At 42.7% G+C, this 18,670-nt stretch overlaps 2 protein-coding genes across 12 annotated transcripts in view; both read left to right on the top strand.

Moving 5' to 3' along the window:
- The window catches only part of LOC110504660 (phospholipid-transporting ATPase IH), a 92,904-nt gene extending 86,908 nt beyond the window's left edge, over positions 1 to 5,996 (top strand). For 2 of the 6 annotated variants that reach the window (XM_090230320.1, XM_090230319.1), the window contains one exon: positions 4,317 to 5,911. In XM_090230320.1, the coding sequence (XP_090086446.1) occupies positions 4,317 to 4,601 (285 nt within the window). In that variant the 3' untranslated portion in view covers positions 4,602 to 5,911. Of the gene's footprint in view, positions 1 to 3,315; positions 3,557 to 4,316 lie in introns of all 6 variants that reach the window. The other 4 variants (XR_016494844.1, XR_016494843.1, XM_036975088.2 and 1 more) reach the window with 4 other exon arrangements.
- Positions 5,997 to 13,869: 7,873 nt separating this feature from the next.
- The window catches only part of LOC110520523 (guanine nucleotide exchange factor DBS), a 96,720-nt gene continuing 91,919 nt past the window's right edge, over positions 13,870 to 18,670 (top strand). For 4 of the 6 annotated variants that reach the window (XM_090230310.1, XM_090230306.1, XM_090230309.1 and 1 more), the window contains exon 1: positions 14,017 to 14,604. In XM_090230310.1, the coding sequence (XP_090086436.1) occupies positions 14,526 to 14,604 (79 nt within the window). In that variant the 5' untranslated portion in view covers positions 14,017 to 14,525. Of the gene's footprint in view, positions 14,605 to 18,670 lie in introns of all 6 variants that reach the window. The other 2 variants (XM_090230303.1, XM_090230302.1) reach the window with 2 other exon arrangements.

The following is an 18,670-nucleotide window of genomic DNA, read 5'->3' as shown; positions in this document are numbered from 1 at the left end:
GATGATAAATACAATCCACCTGTGTGTAATCAAGTCTCCGTATAAATGCACCTGCACTGTGATAGTCTCAGAGGTCCGTTAAAAGCGCAGAGAGCATCATGAAGAACAAGGAACACACCAGGCAGGTCCGAGATACTGTTGTGAAGAAGTTTAAAGCCGGATTTGGATACAAAAAGATTTCCCAAGCTTTAAACTTCCCAAGGTGCACTGTGCAAGCGACAATATTGAAATGGAAGGAGTATCAGACCACTGCAAATCTACCAAGACCTGGCCGTCCCTCTAAACTTTCAGCTCATACAAGGAGAAGACTGGTCAGAGATGCAGCCAAGAGGCCCATGATCACTCTGGATGAACTGCAGAGATCTACAGCTGAGGTGGGAGACTCTGTCCATAGGACAACAATCAGTCGTATATTGCACAAATCTGGCCTTTATGGAAGAGTGGCAAGAAGAAAGCCATTTCTTAAAGATATCCATAAAAAGTTTGCCAAAGGCCACCTGGGAGACACACCAAACATGTGGAAGAAGGTGCTCTGGTCAGATGAAACCAAAATTGAACTTTTTGGCAACAATGCAAAACGTTATGTTTGGCGTAAAAGCAACACAGCTCATCACACTGAACACACCATCCCCACTGTCAAACATGGTGGTGGCAGCATCATGATTTGGGCCTGCTTTTCTTCAGCAGGGACAGGGAAGATGGTTAAAATTGATGGGAAGATGGATGGAGCCAAATACAGGACCATTCTGGAAGAAAACCTGATGGAGTCTGCAAAAGACCTGAGACTGGGACGGAGATTTGTCTTCCAACAAGACAATGATCCAAAACATAAAGCAAAATCTACAATGGAATGGTTCAAAAATAAACATATCCAGGTGTTAGAATGGCCAAGTCAAAGTCCAGACCTGAATCCAATCGAGAATCTGTGGAAAGAACTGAAAACTGCTGTTCACAAATGCTCTCCATCCAACCTCACTGAGCTCGAGCTGTTTTGCAAGGAGGAATGGGAAAAAATGTCAGTCTCTCGATGTGCAAAACTGATAGAGACATACCCCAAGCGACTTACAGCTGTAATCGCAGCAAAAGGTGGCGCTACAAAGTATTTACTTAAGGGGGCTGAATAATTTTGCACGCCCAATTTTTCAGTTTTTGATTTGTTAAAAAAGTTTGAAATATCCAATAAATGTCATTCCACTTCATGATTGTGTCCCACTTGTTGTTGATTCTTCACAAAAAAATACAGTTTTATATCTTTATGTTTGAAGCCTGAAATGTGGCAAAAGGTCGCAAAGTTCAAGGGGGCCGAATACTTTCGCAAGGCACTGTATATACAGTGGGGAGAACAAGTATTTGATACACTGCCGATTTTGCAGGTTTTCCTACTTGCAAAGCATGTAAAGGTCTGTAATTTTTATCATAGGTATACTTGAACTGTGAGAGACGGAATCTAAAACAAGAATACAGAAAATCACATTGTATGATTTTTAAGTAATTAATTTGCATTGTATTGCATGACATAAGTATTTGATCACCTACCATCCAGTAAGAATTCTGGCTCTCACAGACCTGTTAGTTTTTTTTAAGAAGCCCTCCTGTTCTCCACTCATTACCTGTATTAACTGCACCTATTTAAACTCCTTACCTGTATAAAAGACACCTGTCCACACACTCAATCAAACAGACTCCAACCGCTCCACAATGCCCAAGACCAGAGAGCTGTGTAAGGACATCAGGGATAAAATTGTAGACCTGCACAAGGCTGGGATGGGCTACAGGACAATAGGTAAGCAGCTTGGTGAGAAGGGAACAACTGTTGGCACAGGTATTAGAAAATGGAATAAGTTCAAGATGACGGTCAATCACCCTCGGTCTGGGGCTCCATGCAAGATCTCACCTCGTGGGGCATCAATGATCATGAGGAAGGTGAGGGATCAGCCCAGAACTACACGGCAGGACCTGGTCAATGACCTGAAGAGAGCTGGGACCACAGTATCAAAGAAAACCATTAGTAACACACTACGCCGTCATGGATTAAAATCCTGCAGTGCACGCAAAGTCCCCCTGCTCAAGCCAGCGCATGTCCAGGCCTGTCTGAAGTTTGCCAATGACCATCTGGATGATCCAGAGGAGGAATGGGAGAAGGTCATGTGGTCTGATGAGACAAAAATAGAGCTTTTTGGTCTAAACTCCACTTGCCGTGTTTGGAGGAAGAAGAAGGATGAGTACAATCCCAAGAACACCATCCCAACCGTGAAGCATGGAGGTGGAAACATCATTCTTTGGGGATGCTTTTCTGCAAAGGGGACAGGACGACTGCACCGTATTGAGGGGATGATGGATGGGGCCACGTATCGCGAGATCTTGGCCAACAACCTCCTTCCCTCAGTAAGAGTATTGAAGATGGGTTGTGGCTGGGTCTTCCAGCATGACAACGACCCGAAACACACAGCCAGGGAAACTAAGGAGTGGCTTCGTAAGAAGCATCTCAAGGTCCTGGAGTGGCCTAGCCAGTCTCCAGACCTGAACCCAATAGAAAATCTTTGGAGGGAGCTGAAAGTCCGTATTGCCCAGCGACAGCCCCGAAACCTGAAGGATCTGGAGAAGGTCTGTATGGAGGAGTGGGCCAAAATCCCTGCTGCAGTGTGTGCAAACCTGGTCAAGAACTACAGGAAACGTATGATCTCTGTAATTGCAAACACAGGTTTCTGTACCAAATATTAAGTTCAAACAAAGGTTTCTGTACCAAATATTAAGTTCTGCTTTTGTGATGTATCAAATACTTATGTATAATGTGATTTTCTGGATTTTTGTTTTAGATTCCGTCTCTCACAGTTGAAGTATGATAAAAAATTACAGACCTCGACATGCTTTGTAGGTTGGAAAACCTGCAAAATCGGCAGTGTATCAAATACTTGTTCTCCCCACTGTATGCTACTGCTGACCATGCTACAGCTGATAACAGGTTGTACTAATTTTGAGCCTTCTGTTAGCATCCTGCTAGTCTAACAATCTCACCCAGTACCATATTCAGCATCTCTTCTCTTCCTGTTCCTCTATGGATGCTGTTCAAATGTATCTACTGTATATTGATGTATAAAATGTACATGAATGTGTTATTCCATCCAAATGCTAACTTGGATGGATGTAATGTTTTTTACACTGGAGTAATCCTCAGCATGCAGCAGGGCACTGGGAAGTTGAAGGGCTATCATTACATGTCACATACAGTTTGTTACAGTGCAGTGGTTCACCGCATGCCTTCTATTTAGAACCTCCTGACCCCTGACCCCTGCTCACCCTACTGTTTGCCCACAGAGGGTGAAGGCTGATGGGGTGTGTGAGGGGAGTGTGTCCTCTGCCCCGGGCGCCAGTCCTGTTGATGGAGGTGGAGGCAGTGAGAGAGGCATGCTTTGCCCTGCTAGGACCTGTGAGGGGGACAGAGGAGGCGGAGGGGTGCAAGCTACCAGGACCTATGACTCCATGATGTCACACAACCCTAACTACCTGCTCAGCCAGCCCCTAGACCATTCCCCATCAGAGACCTAGGGTTGCTACGGTAACTGAACGCCAATGGCCACAGAATATGTCAAGAGGGGCAATGCTGCTAATATGGCTGCCTGTTGCACTGTGGTTCTGGAGGGGTGCTGATAGTTTGGGGGGCATTTTATTTCCTGCTAGAGGGTCTTCACCGATGCTAGCTGGTCTACTGTGCTGAGAGGCCTGCTCACTTGGGACGAATCACAATTGTGGAATGCAACGCATGGAGCTGACTGGGTGGTTTGATTGTCATGATTTTCTTCGGGTGGTTTGTCTAGAGGGTCAGGGTGACTTGCTTGGGTTGGTACTATATTGTAAACTCTCTTGGGATGCAACAGAGGCATTTTCTGGCTTTCCTTCTGTCCTGCTGAGAGCTGCTGTAAGGTGGATGAGCTCTGCCTTATTATTGGATCACTCTCATACTGTCCATTCCAACACTGGGGTCCGAGACAATAATATCACTGCAATTTCTTACTAATAAATACATTTGGTATCTTAAACATGGAGATAAAGTTTAACACACAGGCAAAACAATGGCATTGATTATTGTTGATTCTGTACACTGAATTGAATAAAACATCAGACAACATTAGTGGCCATTTGGATGAGGAACACTGACCTCTGGTGCTAGAAGATGATACAGCATGTGTGTGAACGTTTAATTTTCATTGCATGCTGTTCATCTGAATGCGAGTTCAACCTGAAACAGACTAGGGTATTTTCAGTGATCTGAACACTCCCTCTGTTTTTCTCCATTCTCTCCTTCCCTCCTTCTCCAGGACGTTGACAAGCTGTTGCAGGGCAGTGTAGCAGAGTTGACCCCCGTGCTCCCATGCCCTTCTGGCCCTTCCTCCAAACGGAAGTGTACTGACTCCTCCCACCTCCACATCAGGGTTCCGATGCCCCTCCCACTCCGCAGGTCTGAGTCCTTCCCCCACAAACTACTATTGGCCCACTGGACTGATTGGGGCGGGGCAGACCGCTGCACCCTCAGCCCCTACATGCTCTGCCTCTCAGGGGCTGGCTTTGCCTACTACACACCGGGCCCAGAGACCTTTGTGTGACACACACTCACACACACGCAGGCTAATGTGTGAACACACACAAAACGATGTGTTCACAAAAGATGTGCACACACACAGAGACCAATGTGATCTAAACTTACAGCTTACCATGGATGTGGAAGGATTTGTATTCCACTCATAAACAATGCAAACACACACACACACACACACATTTGCAAAATAATTCACACATACTGAAAAACATGAAACATCTTCACACAATTCACCATGTGCATAGTCAGCCATTCAGATACACCGCTCCCCCAATCTGCCTCCCACTGGTCCTGTCCATTCCATTTCAGTGTGGTCCTGATCCCAGTCTATTCCATTTCAGTGTGGTCCTGATCCCAGTCCAGTCCATTTCAGTGTGGTCCTGATCCCAGTCCAGTCCATTCCATTTCAGTGTGGTCCTGATCCCAGTCCAGTCCATTTCAGTGTGGTCTTGATCCCAGTCCATTCCATTTCAGTGTGGTCCTGATCCCAGTCCAGTCCATTCCATTTCAGTGTGGTCCTGATCCCAGTTCATTTCAGTGTGGTCCTGATCCCAGTCCAGTCCATTTCAGTGTGGTCCTGATCCCAGTCCAGTCCATTCCATTTCAGTGTGGTCCTGATCCCAGTCCATTCCATTTCAGTGTGGTCCTGATCCCAGTCCATTCCATTTCAGTGTGGTCCTGATCCCAGTCCATTCCATTTCAGTGTGGTCCTGATCCCAGTCCATTCCATTTCAGTGTGGTCCTGATCCCAGTCCAGTCCATTCCATTTCAGTGTGGTCCTGATCCCAGTCCAGTCCATTCCATTTCAGTGTGGTCCTGATCCCAGTCCAGTCCATTCCATTTCAGTGTGGTCCTGATCCCAGTCCAGTCCATTCCATTTCAGTGTGGTCCTGATCCCAGTCCAGTCCATTCCATTTCAGTGTGGTCCTGATCCCAGTCCAGTCCATTCCATTTCAGTGTGGTCCTGATCCCAGTCCAGTCCATTCCATTTCAGTGTGGTCCTGATCCCAGTCCAGTCCATTCCATTTCAGTGTGGTCCTTATCCCAGTCCATTCCATTTCAGTGTGGTCCTGATCCCAGTCCATTCCATTTCAGTGTGGTCCTGATCCCAGTCCAGTCCATTCCATTTCAGTGTGGTCCTGATCCCAGTCCAGTCCATTCCATTTCAGTGTGGTCCTGATCCCAGTCCAGTCCATTCCATTTCAGTGTGGTCCTGATCCCAGTCCATTCCATTTCAGTGTGGTCCTGATCCCAGTCCATTCCATTTCAGTGTGGTCCTGATCCCAGTCCAGTCCATTCCATTTCAGTGTGGTCCTGATCCCAGTCCAGTCCATTCCATTTCAGTGTGGTCCTGATCCCAGTCCAGTCCATTCCATTTCAGTGTGGTCCTGATCCCAGTCCAGTCCATTCCATTTCAGTGTGGTCCTGATCCCAGTCCAGTCCATTCCATTTCAGTGTGGTCCTGATCCCAGTCCATTCCATTTCAGTGTGGTCCTGATCCCAGTCCATTCCATTTCAGTGTGGTCCTGATCCCAGTCCAGTCCATTCCATTTCAGTGTGGTCCTGATCCCAGTCCAGTCCATTCCATTTCAGTGTGGTCCTGATCCCAGTCCAGTCCATTCCATTTCAGTGTGGTCCTGATCCCAGTCCATTCCATTTCAGTGTGGTCCTGATCCCAGTCCATTCCATTTCAGTGTGGTCCTGATCCCAGTCCAGTCCACACCTCTACTCTGTTCTGCTACTCTCTAATCCATGTTAAAATACTTGAATCCAACGTTGACACCAGTGGCGTTACACACTGAACACACGGAGGTGTTCAGTGTGTGAATGTGCGTCCCTTCTACACTAAGGAATTGTGTATGTGTTTCTATTTTATTAACTGTCTGTCTTCTTCTTTTTCTCTGTCTCTCAAATGTACTCATTTTGTTGAAATAACGGGAGTTGCTTCGCAAAATGTTCTGGGGAGAAAGACATCTGTTATTCACTGCACGTGTGTGTGTGTGTGTGCGTATGTATATACAGCTGAATTTGGAAGTTTACATATACTTAGCTTGGAGTCAATAAAACAATTTTTCAACCACTCCAAAAAATTATTGTTAACAAACTATAGTTTTGGCAAGTTGGTTAGGACATCTACTTTGTGCATGACACAAGTCATTTTTCCAACAATTGTTTACAGACAGATTACTTCACTTATAATTCACTGTATTACAATTCCAGTGGGTCAGAAGTTTACATACACTAAGTTGACTGTGCCTTTAAACAGCTTGGAAAATTCCAGAAAATGATGTCATGGCTTTAGAAGCTTCTGATGGGCTATTTGACATAATTTGAGTCAATTGGAGGTGTGACTGTGGATGTATTTCAAGGCCTACCTTCAAACTCGGTGCCTCTTTGCTTGACATCATGGGAAAATCAAAAGAAATCAGCCAAGACCTCAGAAAAAAATGTAGACCTCCACAAGTCTGGTTCATCCTTGGGAGCAATTTCCAAATGCCTGAAGGTACCACATTCATCTGTACAAACAATACTACGCAAGTATAAAAACCATGGAAACACGCAGTTGTCATACCGCTCAGGAAGGATACGTGTTCTGTCTCCTAGAGATGAATGTACTTTGGTGCGAAAAGTGCAAATCAGTTCCAGAACAACAGCAAAGGACCTTGTGTAGATGCTGGAGGAAACAGGTACAAAGTATCTATATCCACAGTAAAACAAGTCCTATATCGACATAACCTGAAAGGCCGCTCAGCAAGGAAAAAGCCACTGCTCCAAAACCGTCATAAAAAAGCCAGATTACGGTTTGCAACTGCACATGGGGACAAAGATTGTACTATTTTGAGAACTGTTCTCTGGTCTGATGAAACAAAAAATTCAACTGTTTGGCCATAATGACCATCATTATGTTTGGAGGAAAAAGGGAGATGCTTGCAAGCCGAAGAACACCATCCCAATCGTGAAGCACGGGGGTGGCAGCATCATGTTGTGGGGGTGCTTTGCTGCAGGAGGTACTGGGGGACTTCACAAAATCAATGGCATCATGAGGCAGGAACATTATGTGGCTATATTGAAGCAGCATCTCAAGACATCAGTCAGGAAGTGAAAGCTTGGTCGCAAATGGGTCTTCCAAATGAACATTGACCGCAAGCATACTTCCAAAGTTGTGGCAAAATAGCTTAAGGACAACAGAGTCAAGGTTTTGGAGTGGCCATCACAACGCCCTGACCGCAATCCTATAGAACATTTCTGAGCAGAACTGAAACAGCGTGTGCGAGCAAGGAGTCCTACAAACCTGACTCAGTTACACCAGCTCTGTCAGGAGGAATGGGCCAAAATTCACCCAACTTATTGTGAGAAGCTTGTGGAAGGCTACCTGAAACGTTTGACCCAAGTTAAACAATTTAAAGGCAATGCTACCAAATACTAATTGAATGTATGTAATCTTCTGACACACTGGGAATGTGATGAAAGAAAGAAAAGCTGAAATAAATAATTGTCTCTACTATTATTCTGACATTTCACATTCTTAAAATAAAGTGGTGATCCTAACTGACCTAAAACAGGGAATTTTTACTAGGATTAAATGTCAGGAATTGTGAAAAACTGAGTTGAAATGTATTTGGCTAAGGTGTATGTAAACTTCCGTCTTCAACTTCATATACAATGTAACAGCACTCTGTTTGGGTCAGACCTATGAGTCAGACCGATATCTATGCCCTGTACACAGACTGATAGGGCTCCTTCATGGATGTTTTAATGGCTCATTGTTCAGTGTTGCTTGCATTATGCTATGTTGTCTAAAGACTGTGTTTGTTCCGTTATTTAAAGGTTCTTGTCCGTACTCTAGAATGGTATATCTTTATCACACCAGCTTATGGCTTTTCATATCTGTTCGATTATGAACTGAGATATTTTACGTGGTATATATTATGAATGCAGGTTGTTTACCATGTATGGATGGAACTTAAACTAATGGATATTTGTATTTGGGGGGGCAGTGTTAGGGGTTTGGGAAAAACATTTTAAAAGTGAATGCAAAGACTTGAATCAAACAGCGCAGTCACAATCAAATCCATCTTTCTAGAATGTCATATGAATGATATGATTGGTTCGCCACATGCTCTATGTAAATGATTGTAGATGATGTTGAATTAATCTATTTTCCACGTTTCTAACATGTAAAAGTCTGAGGTGAAACATCTGCCTTTGTCCAAGCTCATCTGTGGTGATAGTGACATCTGTGGTGTTAGTGACATCTGTGGTGTTAGTGACATCTGTGGTGTTAGTGACATCTGTGGTGTTAGTGACATCTGTGGTGTTAATGACATCTGTGGTGTTAGTGACATCTGGGGTGTTAATGACATCTGTGGTGATAGTGACATCTGGGGTGTTAATGACATCTGTGGTGTTAGTGACATCAGGGGTGTTAGTGACATCTGTGGTGTTAGTGACATCTGTGGTGTTAGTGACATCTGTGGTGTTAGTGACATCTGTGGTGTTAGTGACATCTGGGGTGTTAATGACATCTGCGGTGTTAATGACATCTGTGGTGATAGTGACATCTGGGGTGTTAGTGACATCTGGGGTGTTAATGACATCTGTGGTGTTAATGACATCTGTGGTGATAGTGACATCTGTGGTGTTAGTGACATCTGGGGTGTTAATGACATCTGTGGTGATAGTGACATCTGGGGTGTTAGTGACATCTGGGGTTTTAATGACATCTGTGGTGATAGTGACATCTGGGGTGTTAGTGACATCAGGGGTGTTAATGATATCTGTGGTGATAGTGACATCTGGGGTGTTAATGACATCTGGGGTGTTAATGACATCTGTGGTGATAGTGACATCTGGGGTGTTAGTGACATCTGTGGTGTTAGTGAGAGACTCTGAAAGTCATTGGATTCATAAGCATATTCGTATGTTCATTGGTCTGCTGAGTGCTGACACATACAACAAATTTCTCTATACAGTAGACATTGTGTCTCGTGTGTCTCACCACTCTGTCCTTTTTGGGGGGTTTTAAAGTTCAGTGTTCAGGTTTTATGTTTGTTTATGACTAGACCCATTTGGTTGAGCTTACTGACATGGATTCTAAGGGGTTATCATGAATGTTATATATCAGACCAATGGAGGCTGCTGAGGGGAGGATGGCTCGTAATAATGGCTGGAATTGAGTGAAAGGAATGGGACCAAAAAAATGTGCTTGATACTATTCCATTTACTCCGTTCTAGACATTATTATGAGCCATCCTCCCATCAGCAGCCTCCATTGTATCAGACCCACTGTAAAGAGGACTTCGTGATGATTTGACACAGTAACACAAACAGTGAAAACTCTCCCCATAAGCAGCAGTCTGAATTTGTCCCAGCTACACTGTATTTAGTGACAAAAACATCAGACAATGAATGCATGACTTCCAACGGACATGACATAGGCTGTGTCTTCACAGCCAGCCCAATTCTGATCATTTCTCCACAAATTGGTCTTTTGACCAATCACATCAGATCTTTTCACATCAGATCTGATGTGATTGGTCAAAAGACCAATTGCTGGGAAAATGATCAGAATTGGGCTGGTGTTTTGATGTTTTTGTCATTACAAAAGGCTGTTCTAAATACAGTGTAGCTGGGACAAAAAAAATTCAGACTGCTGCTAATGGGGAGAGTTTTCACTGTTTGTGTTACTGTGTCAAATCATTGGATGGGAGGTCAAATCATGTCACATTATTCTGATTCTGATTCTGATTATTGTTATCTTATCAATTTGATTGAAAATACACATTATTTTTGTTGATTTTTCTTTTGCTAGTGTTTGATCCAGGGGAGAAGACTTAATTTCAACTCTTATGTATTTATCATTTTGCTTTTGGTTTTTGTAACAACCCAAATGAAAAGGTATTTCCACAGAATAAACCCTCTGAAGACGTTTAGATGATAGTGACTCCCACTTTCTGCTACTGTAAGTGACCTGATTTTCATGAGTAGACTAGTCACCCACAGAGATTATATTTCTATGTAGTCACCCACAGAGATTATATTTCTATGTAGTCACCCACAGAGGTTATATTTCTATGTAGTCACCCACAGAGATTATATTTCTATGTAGTCACCCACAGAGATTATATTTCTATGTAGTCACCCACAGAGATTATATTTCTATGTAGTCACCCACAGAGATTATATTTATATGTAGTCACCCACAGAGATTATATTTATATGTAGTCACTCACAGAGATTATATTTCTATGTAGTCACCCACAGAGATTATATTTCTATGTAGTCACCGACAGAGATTATATTTGTATGTAGTCACTCACAGAGATTATATTTCTATGTAGTCACCCACAGAGATTATATTTGTATGTAGTCACCCACAGAGATTATATTTCTATGTAGTCACCCACAGAGATTATATTTATATGTAGTCACTCACAGAGATTATATTTCTATGTAGTCACCCACAGAGATTATATTTCTATGTAGTTACCCACAGAGATTATATTTCTATGTAGTCACCCACAGAGATTATATTTCTATGTAGTCACCCACAGAGATTATATTTCTATGTAGTCACCCACAGAGATTATATTTATATGTAGTCACCCACAGAGATTATATTTCTATGTAGTCACCCACAGAGATTATATTTCTATGTAGTCACCCACAGATATTCTATTTCTATGTAGTCACCCACAGAGATTATATTTCTATGTAGTCACCCACAGAGATTATATTTCTATGTAGTCACCCACAGAGATTATATTTATATGTAGTCACTCACAGAGATTATATTTCTATGTAGTCACCCACAGAGATTATATTTCTATGTAGTTACCCACAGAGATTATATTTGTATGTAGTCACCCACAGAGATTATATTTCTATCTAGTCACCCACAGAGATTATATTTCTATCTAGTCACCCACAGAGATTATATTTCTATGTAGTCACCCACAGAGGTTATATTTCTATGTAGTCACCCACAGAGATTATATTTCTATGTAGTCACCCACAGAGATTATATTTCTATGTAGTCACCCACAGAGGTTATATTTCTATGTAGTCACCCACAGAGATTATAATTCTATGTAGTCACCCACAGAGATTATAATTCTATGTAGTCACCCACATTATAATTCTATGTAGTCACCCACAGAGATTATACTTCTATGTAGTCACCCATAGAGATTATAATTCTATGTAGTCACCCACAGAGATTATATTTATATGTAGTCACCCACAGAGATTATAATTCTATGTAGTCACCCACAGAGATTATAATTCTATGTAGTCACCCACAGAGATTATAATTCTATGTAGTCACCCACAGAGATTATAATTCTATGTAGTCACCCACAGAGATTATATTTATATGTAGTCACCCACAGAGATTATAATTCTATGTAGTCACCCACAGAGATTATAATTCTATGTAGTCACCCACAGAGATTATAATTCTATGTAGTCACCCACAGAGATTATATTTCTATGTAGTCACCCACAGAGATTATAATTCTATGTAGTCACCCACAGAGATTATAATTCTATGTAGTCACCCACAGAGATTATATTTATATGTAGTCACCCACAGAGATTATAATTCTATGTAGTCACCCACAGAGATTATAATTCTATGTAGTCACCCACAGAGATTATAATTCTATGTAGTCACCCACAGAGATTATAATTCTATGTAGTCACCCACAGAGATTATAATTCTATGTAGTCACCCACAGAGATTATAATTCTATGTAGTCACCCACAGAGATTATAATTCTATGTAGTCACCCACAGAGATTATAATTCTATGTAGTCACCCATCACTCGTCTCATAAAATATTTTGTGTTACATTTTTGTTTTCAAGATCACAGTGAGAGAGTAAGTGACCAAATACTTGATTAGTCAATGAATATTGAAAATGAATATATTATTAGTCAATGAATAATGTCTCTGTCTCTCATTGGTTAAACACACCAGCCCTGTGACTGTCGCTGACCAGAATGTCCACTTCTTTTATAAACACTTTATCAGCACAGCTCCAAGTGCTCTCACCATACTGCTCCTGAACTTGTGATACTCTCACAAATTAATTGTAACGTCAACTACTATACTGTGCTCTCTAAAGGTAAACAGTATGCTGTATCACATAGAAACCTACAGTACTGTTTGTATTCATGAGCCGTTTTCAAGGTTGTTTTTCTACAAAGATTTTAAAATATGTTCATCTGTTGACATTTTGCCTGCCTATCTGTAGCGAATGAGGGAAAAGCTCTGTGATGTCATTCTGCTTGTAATAAAGAAATTATAAAACTCACCGGTTTGTCGAACTCCATCCTGTCTTCCTATGTCACAGTATCTGCATTCTTCTTGAAGGATATATGTGACCTGACGAGGTTGAAGGGCCTAGTGTCCTGTGTCTCTGCACTGCAGTAATGGGTTGTAATGACACAGAGTGGCCACGTGGTGGTGATAGAGAACAGCTAATCCCAGAGCCTGTTTAGAAAACAACCCCAGAGAATGAATCATCATGTTGTTAATAAGGATGAGGTAAACCTTTTATCTTTTTCTCCTTTTACTTTTCTCTACCCGCCCACCCTGTCTCCCTCCCTCTCTCTTTCCCTCTCTCTGTCTCCCTCCCTCTCTTTCCCTCTCTCTGTCTGTCTCCCTCCCTCTCTCTTTCCCTCTCTCTGTCTCCCTCCCTCTCTCTTTCCCTCTCTCTGTCTCCCTCCCTGTCTCTTTCCCTCTCTCTGTCTCCCTCCCTCTCTCTTTCCCTCTCTCTGTCTCCCTCCCTGTCTCTTTCCCTCTCTCTGTCTCCCTCTCTGTCTCTTTCCCTCTCTCTGTCTCTGTCCCTCTTTCTTTCCCTCTCTCTGTCTCCCTCCCACTCTCTTTCCCTCTCTCTGTCTCCCTCCCTGTCTCTTTCCCTCTCTCTGTCTCCCTGTCTCTTTCCCTCTCTCTGTCTCCCTGTCTCTTTCCCTCTCTCTGTCTCACTCCCTGTCTCTTTCCCTCTCTCTGTCTCCCTGTCTCTTTCCCTCTCTCTGTCTCCCTCCCTGTCTCTTTCTCTCTCTGTCTCCCTCCCTGTCTCTTTCCCTCTCTGTCTCCCTGTCTCTTTCCCTCTCTCTGTCTCCCTCCCTCTCTCTTTCCCTCTCTCTGTCTCTCTCCCTGTCTCTTTCCCTCTCTCTGTCTCCCTCCCTCTCTCTTTCCCTCTCTCTGTCTCCCTCCCGCTCTCTTTCCCTCTCTCTGTCTCCCTCCCTCTCTCTTTCCCTCTCTCTGTCTCCCTGTCTCTTTCCCTCTCTCTGTCTCCCTCCCTCTCTCTTTCCCACTCTGTCTCCCTCCCTGTGTGTGTGTGTGTGTGCGTCTGCAAAAATTGGACATGCCTGCAATCCCTCCTCTTCACTCCTTCTCTCTAGGTCTGCATGCGCATGTTGCTACTGAAGGTTGCATGCGTACATGTTCAGTGTCCTCCCCTCCTCCTTTCCTCCTTCCCTTCTCCACTGCTGGCATCCCCCACTCTGCATCTCTCCATCAGTGCAGCCGGGGACGTCTGCATCTATCACAGCTTCAGCATCCTCCCCATCCCCTCTCTGCAGCCAGCATCCTCTCTTCTCTCTGAAACATCCCTTGCTTCTCTCTCCTTTCTGCAGCATCTCTCACTCCATCCACACCATCTGCAGTGTGAGTCAGCCAGCCAGGCACACCTCTCATTTCTTTCTCCCCCTCCGTAGAATCCTTACCCTGGGCTAGTAACTCTGCAGTCTCCCCCTCTTGCCTCCTCTCCCTTTGGCTAAGCAGCTGCGCCAGTCCCCCTCACTCCCTCCTCCACGGCATCGGCTGTTTGGAGCACCAGACATACACACAGGCAGGCTCCATCTATCCCCAGCCACGGAGTCCCTTCTCTGGGTAGCCGGGCTCCCGTTCCCCCTCCTGAGGATGATGCTGTGGATGAAGACGGAGGAGATGGCCCTTGGAACGATGCTAGAAAGACTCAGACTGGTCATCCAAAATGTTGGTATGTGTCGACAGTATGGTCATCTATAGGAATGCCTATGTAAATAATATGTATGTACACCATATGTCATTCTTGTCAATGATGCACCGATCAGTGTGGGAGGGCACTTACTGAAGCTGTGTTTTGGAGCTAAAATGTAATGTGTGTCTGTGTGTCGTGTGATATTGACCTAAATCATCAGAACCCCTGCAGCTCTGGGATACTGCAATCAGGAATAGATTGGCTGATTGGTTGACTAGAGAACTAGATGAGTAAGCTTGATTGTTATTGTAGATACCTGCTGTATTACATAGTAATTACTGTATGACGGCATAACCACATCAGATAGGTCTCATTAGGGAAACACAATCACCCGTTTACACCATTTCTTTCACCACTCTGAAGTTCCAAGTAGGAAGATGTGCTACATTTTGACACCAGTAATCGTGAAGGACTGTAGTAGGAGAACAGATGCTGCACATGTTGTCGCTTCACTTCAGTATCTCCCAGCATCTTATCTAGATTTGACGTGTACATAACATCTCCTACGGTAGTCAGGACTCTGAAAACGCCAGAGACTGTGTGGTTTTATGTTGAAAGATTTAGGTAGCCTAGCGGGTTAGGAGTGTTGGGCTAGTAAACAAAAGGTTGCTGGTTCGAATCCTCGATCTGATTAGGTGAAAAATCTGATGTGCTTTTGAGCACAGCACTTAACCCTACTTTCACCTGTAAGTCTCTCTGGATAAGAGTGTCTGCTAAATGACTCAAATGTGAGTGTCTGTACTTACACTGCGTGTCCAAAACATTACGGATGCTCTTTCCATGACATAGTTTGACAAAGCTATGATCCCTTATTGATGTCACTTGTTAAATCCCTTTAAATCAGTGTAGATGAAGGGGAGGAGACAGGCTATAGGAGGATTGTTAAATCCCTTTAAATCAGTGTAGATGAAGGGGAGGAGACAGGCTATAGAAGGATTGTTAAATCCCTTTAAATCAGTGTAGATGAAGGGGAGGAGACAGGCTATAGAAGGATTGTTAAATCCCTTTAAATCAATGTAGATGAAGGGGAGGAGACAGGTTATAGAAGGATTGTTAAGCCTTGAGACAATAAGACATGGATTGTGTCTGTGTGCCATTCAGAGGCTGAATCGGCAAGACAAAATATTTAAGTGCCTTTGAAAGGGGTATGGTAGTAGTTGCCAGAGGCACTGGTTTGTGTCAAGAACTTCAATGCTGCTGGGTTTTTCATGCTCAACAGTTTCCCATGTGTATCAAGAATGGTCCACCACCCAAAGGACATCCAACCAACTTCACACAACTGTGGGAATCATTGGAGTCAACATGGACCCGCATCCCTGTGGAATGTTTTCGACACCTTGTCGAGTCATTGCCGCGACAAATTGAGACTGTTCTGAGGGCAAAAACGGGGTGCAACTCAATATTGGGAAGCAGTTCTTAATGTTTTGTACACTCAGTGTATATAGGCCTATAATATCAGATATGATTTAATATCCTTATGATGCTCCCCTAGTCACAGGATGACCTGTAATTAGACAGCCAAATATCCTCTCAATCCGTCTCATCCTATTAGTGTGATTCGTGCTGGTTGGGCCTACACTCTGGCCTACACTCTGGCCGCCACTCTGGCCGACACTCTGGCCTACTCTCTGGCCTACACTCTGGCCTACACTCTGGCCTACACTCTGGCCAACACTCTGGCCAACACTCTGGCCTACACTCTAGTCTACACTCTGGCCTACACTCTGGCCTACACTCTGGCCTACACTCTGGCCTACACTCTGGCCAACACTCTGGCCTACACTCTGGCCTACACTCTGGCCAACACTCTGGCCTACACTCTGGCCTACACTCTGGCCTACACTCTGGCCTACACTCTGACCTACACTCTGGCCAACACTCTGGCCTACACTCTGGCCTACACTCTGGCCAACACTCTGGCCAACACTCTGACCTACACTCTGGCCTACACTCTGGCCTACACTCTGGCCTACACTCTGGCCAACACTCTGGCCAACACTCTGACCTACACTCTGGCCTACACTCTGGCCTACACTCTGGCCTCCTGTTGAGTTACACATTTCTGTTAGCTAGCTCTCTGAGACCAGGCACTAGGAACACACACACACGTATGAGCGCACACACACACACACACACACACACACAAATGTGTGTGTGTGTGTGTGTGTGTGTGTGTGTGTGTGTTTGGATTTCTATTTGACAGATCTTTTTCAAATGTGCTGTGATGCTTCTCAAAAGTACTGAACCTTTCAATTCTCATAATTCTTTGATTGTAAATTAAAAATAAACATTTTTGCTAAAATAATTATAATATTATTGATAGATTGACTATGGCTTTTCAGATCACCCAGTATTACTATCTGCAGCGTTAGTTCTTGAAAATGTTGCAATTCTTCAGCCATTCCTGGACCTGTGATCAAAGACGAGCTACATATGGACAATACCAAAATAAATGATCTAATGACTCTGCCTTCTCACAGAAAAATCTGCAGAGCTGGGAAGATTGTATCCACCATATATCTAACATTATGTTATTGCGTATCAATTCAGAAACCATGTGCCATGGAATGGGTACATTGAAAATCTTTATTTTTCAATATATATGGCACAGCTGTCAATTTTTTGGTCCTTAAATTAAATTGGAACATGTTTTTATTTATCACACTTTTCTTTAACCATTTATGTTCATTAATACAGCCTGGTTTTCATAGCTGATTTTAAAAAGGTTTTTGATAAGGTATGACTGGAGTTTATATATAAATGCCTAGAATATTTCCATTTTGGGGAATCTCTTATAAAATGGGTTAAGGTTATGTATAGTAACCCTAGGTGTAAAATAGTAAATAATGGCTACATCTCAGAAAGTTTAAAACTCTCTAGAGGAGTAAAACAAGGTTGTCCACTATCGGCATATCTATTTATTATTGCCATCGAAATGTTAGCTGTTAAAATTAGATCAAACAATAATATTAAGGGATTAGAGATCCGTAACTTAAAAACTAAGGTGTCATTGTACGCTGATGATTTATGTTTTTTTTTTAACTGCAATTAGAATCTCTCCACGGCCTCATAGAAGATCTAGATACTTTTGCTATCCTCTCTGGATTAAAACCAAATAATGATAAGTGTTGGATCACAAAAAAAATGCTAATTTTACATTACCATGTAGTTTACCAATCAAATGGTCTGACGGAGATGTGGACATACTCGGTATACAAATCCCAAAAGAAAGAAATGATCTCACTCCAATACATTTTTATAGAAAGTTAGCAAAAATAGACAAGATCTTGCTACAATGGAAAGGAGAATACCTGTCTATTTGTGGAAAAATCACCCTGATTAACTCCTTAATTATATCACAGTTTACCTATTTGCTTATGGTTTTGCCTACGCCTAGTGACCTGCTTTTTAAATTATATGAACAAAAAAAATTCAATTTTATTTGGAATGGCAAGCTAGACAAAATTAAAAGGGCCTATATATAGAACGACTATGATTTCGGAGGGCAGAAATGATTAAATATTAAAGCATTAGACCTCTCACTAAAGGCATCAGTCATACAAAAGTTATACTTAAATCCAAACTGGTTCTCTAGTCAATTGGTACGAATGTCTCATCCTATATTCAGGAAGGGCCTTTTCCCCTTTATTCAGATTACAACTGCTCCCTTTCGGTTGTTTGAAAAGGAAATAATCTCCAAAATATCGTTATTTTTTTAAACAAGCCTCAGAAAGTTGGTTGCAATTTCAGTTTAATCCAACTGAAAAGACGGAACAAATAATACAACAAATATTGTGGTTAAATTCAAATATACTAATTGATTTAAAAAAACATATTTTTTGAAGAAATGTTTAAAAAGGTATAATTTTAGTGAATGACGTCATAAATAGGACTGGTGGAGTTATGTCACACATGCAGCTAACACAGACATATGGAAATGTCTGCTCTACCCAAAATTACAACCAATTAATTGCAGCATTACCACAAAAATGGAAGAGGCAAGTAGAAGGGGAAAAAAGTAAGGAACTTGTATGTCGGCCCAGCA

This window comes from Oncorhynchus mykiss, chromosome 3, assembly GCF_057628025.1.
Source record: "Oncorhynchus mykiss isolate SJ-2025 chromosome 3, ASM5762802v1, whole genome shotgun sequence".
Lineage (NCBI taxonomy): Eukaryota > Metazoa > Chordata > Actinopteri > Salmoniformes > Salmonidae > Oncorhynchus > Oncorhynchus mykiss.
This window is presented reverse-complemented; position numbering and strand designations above follow the sequence as displayed.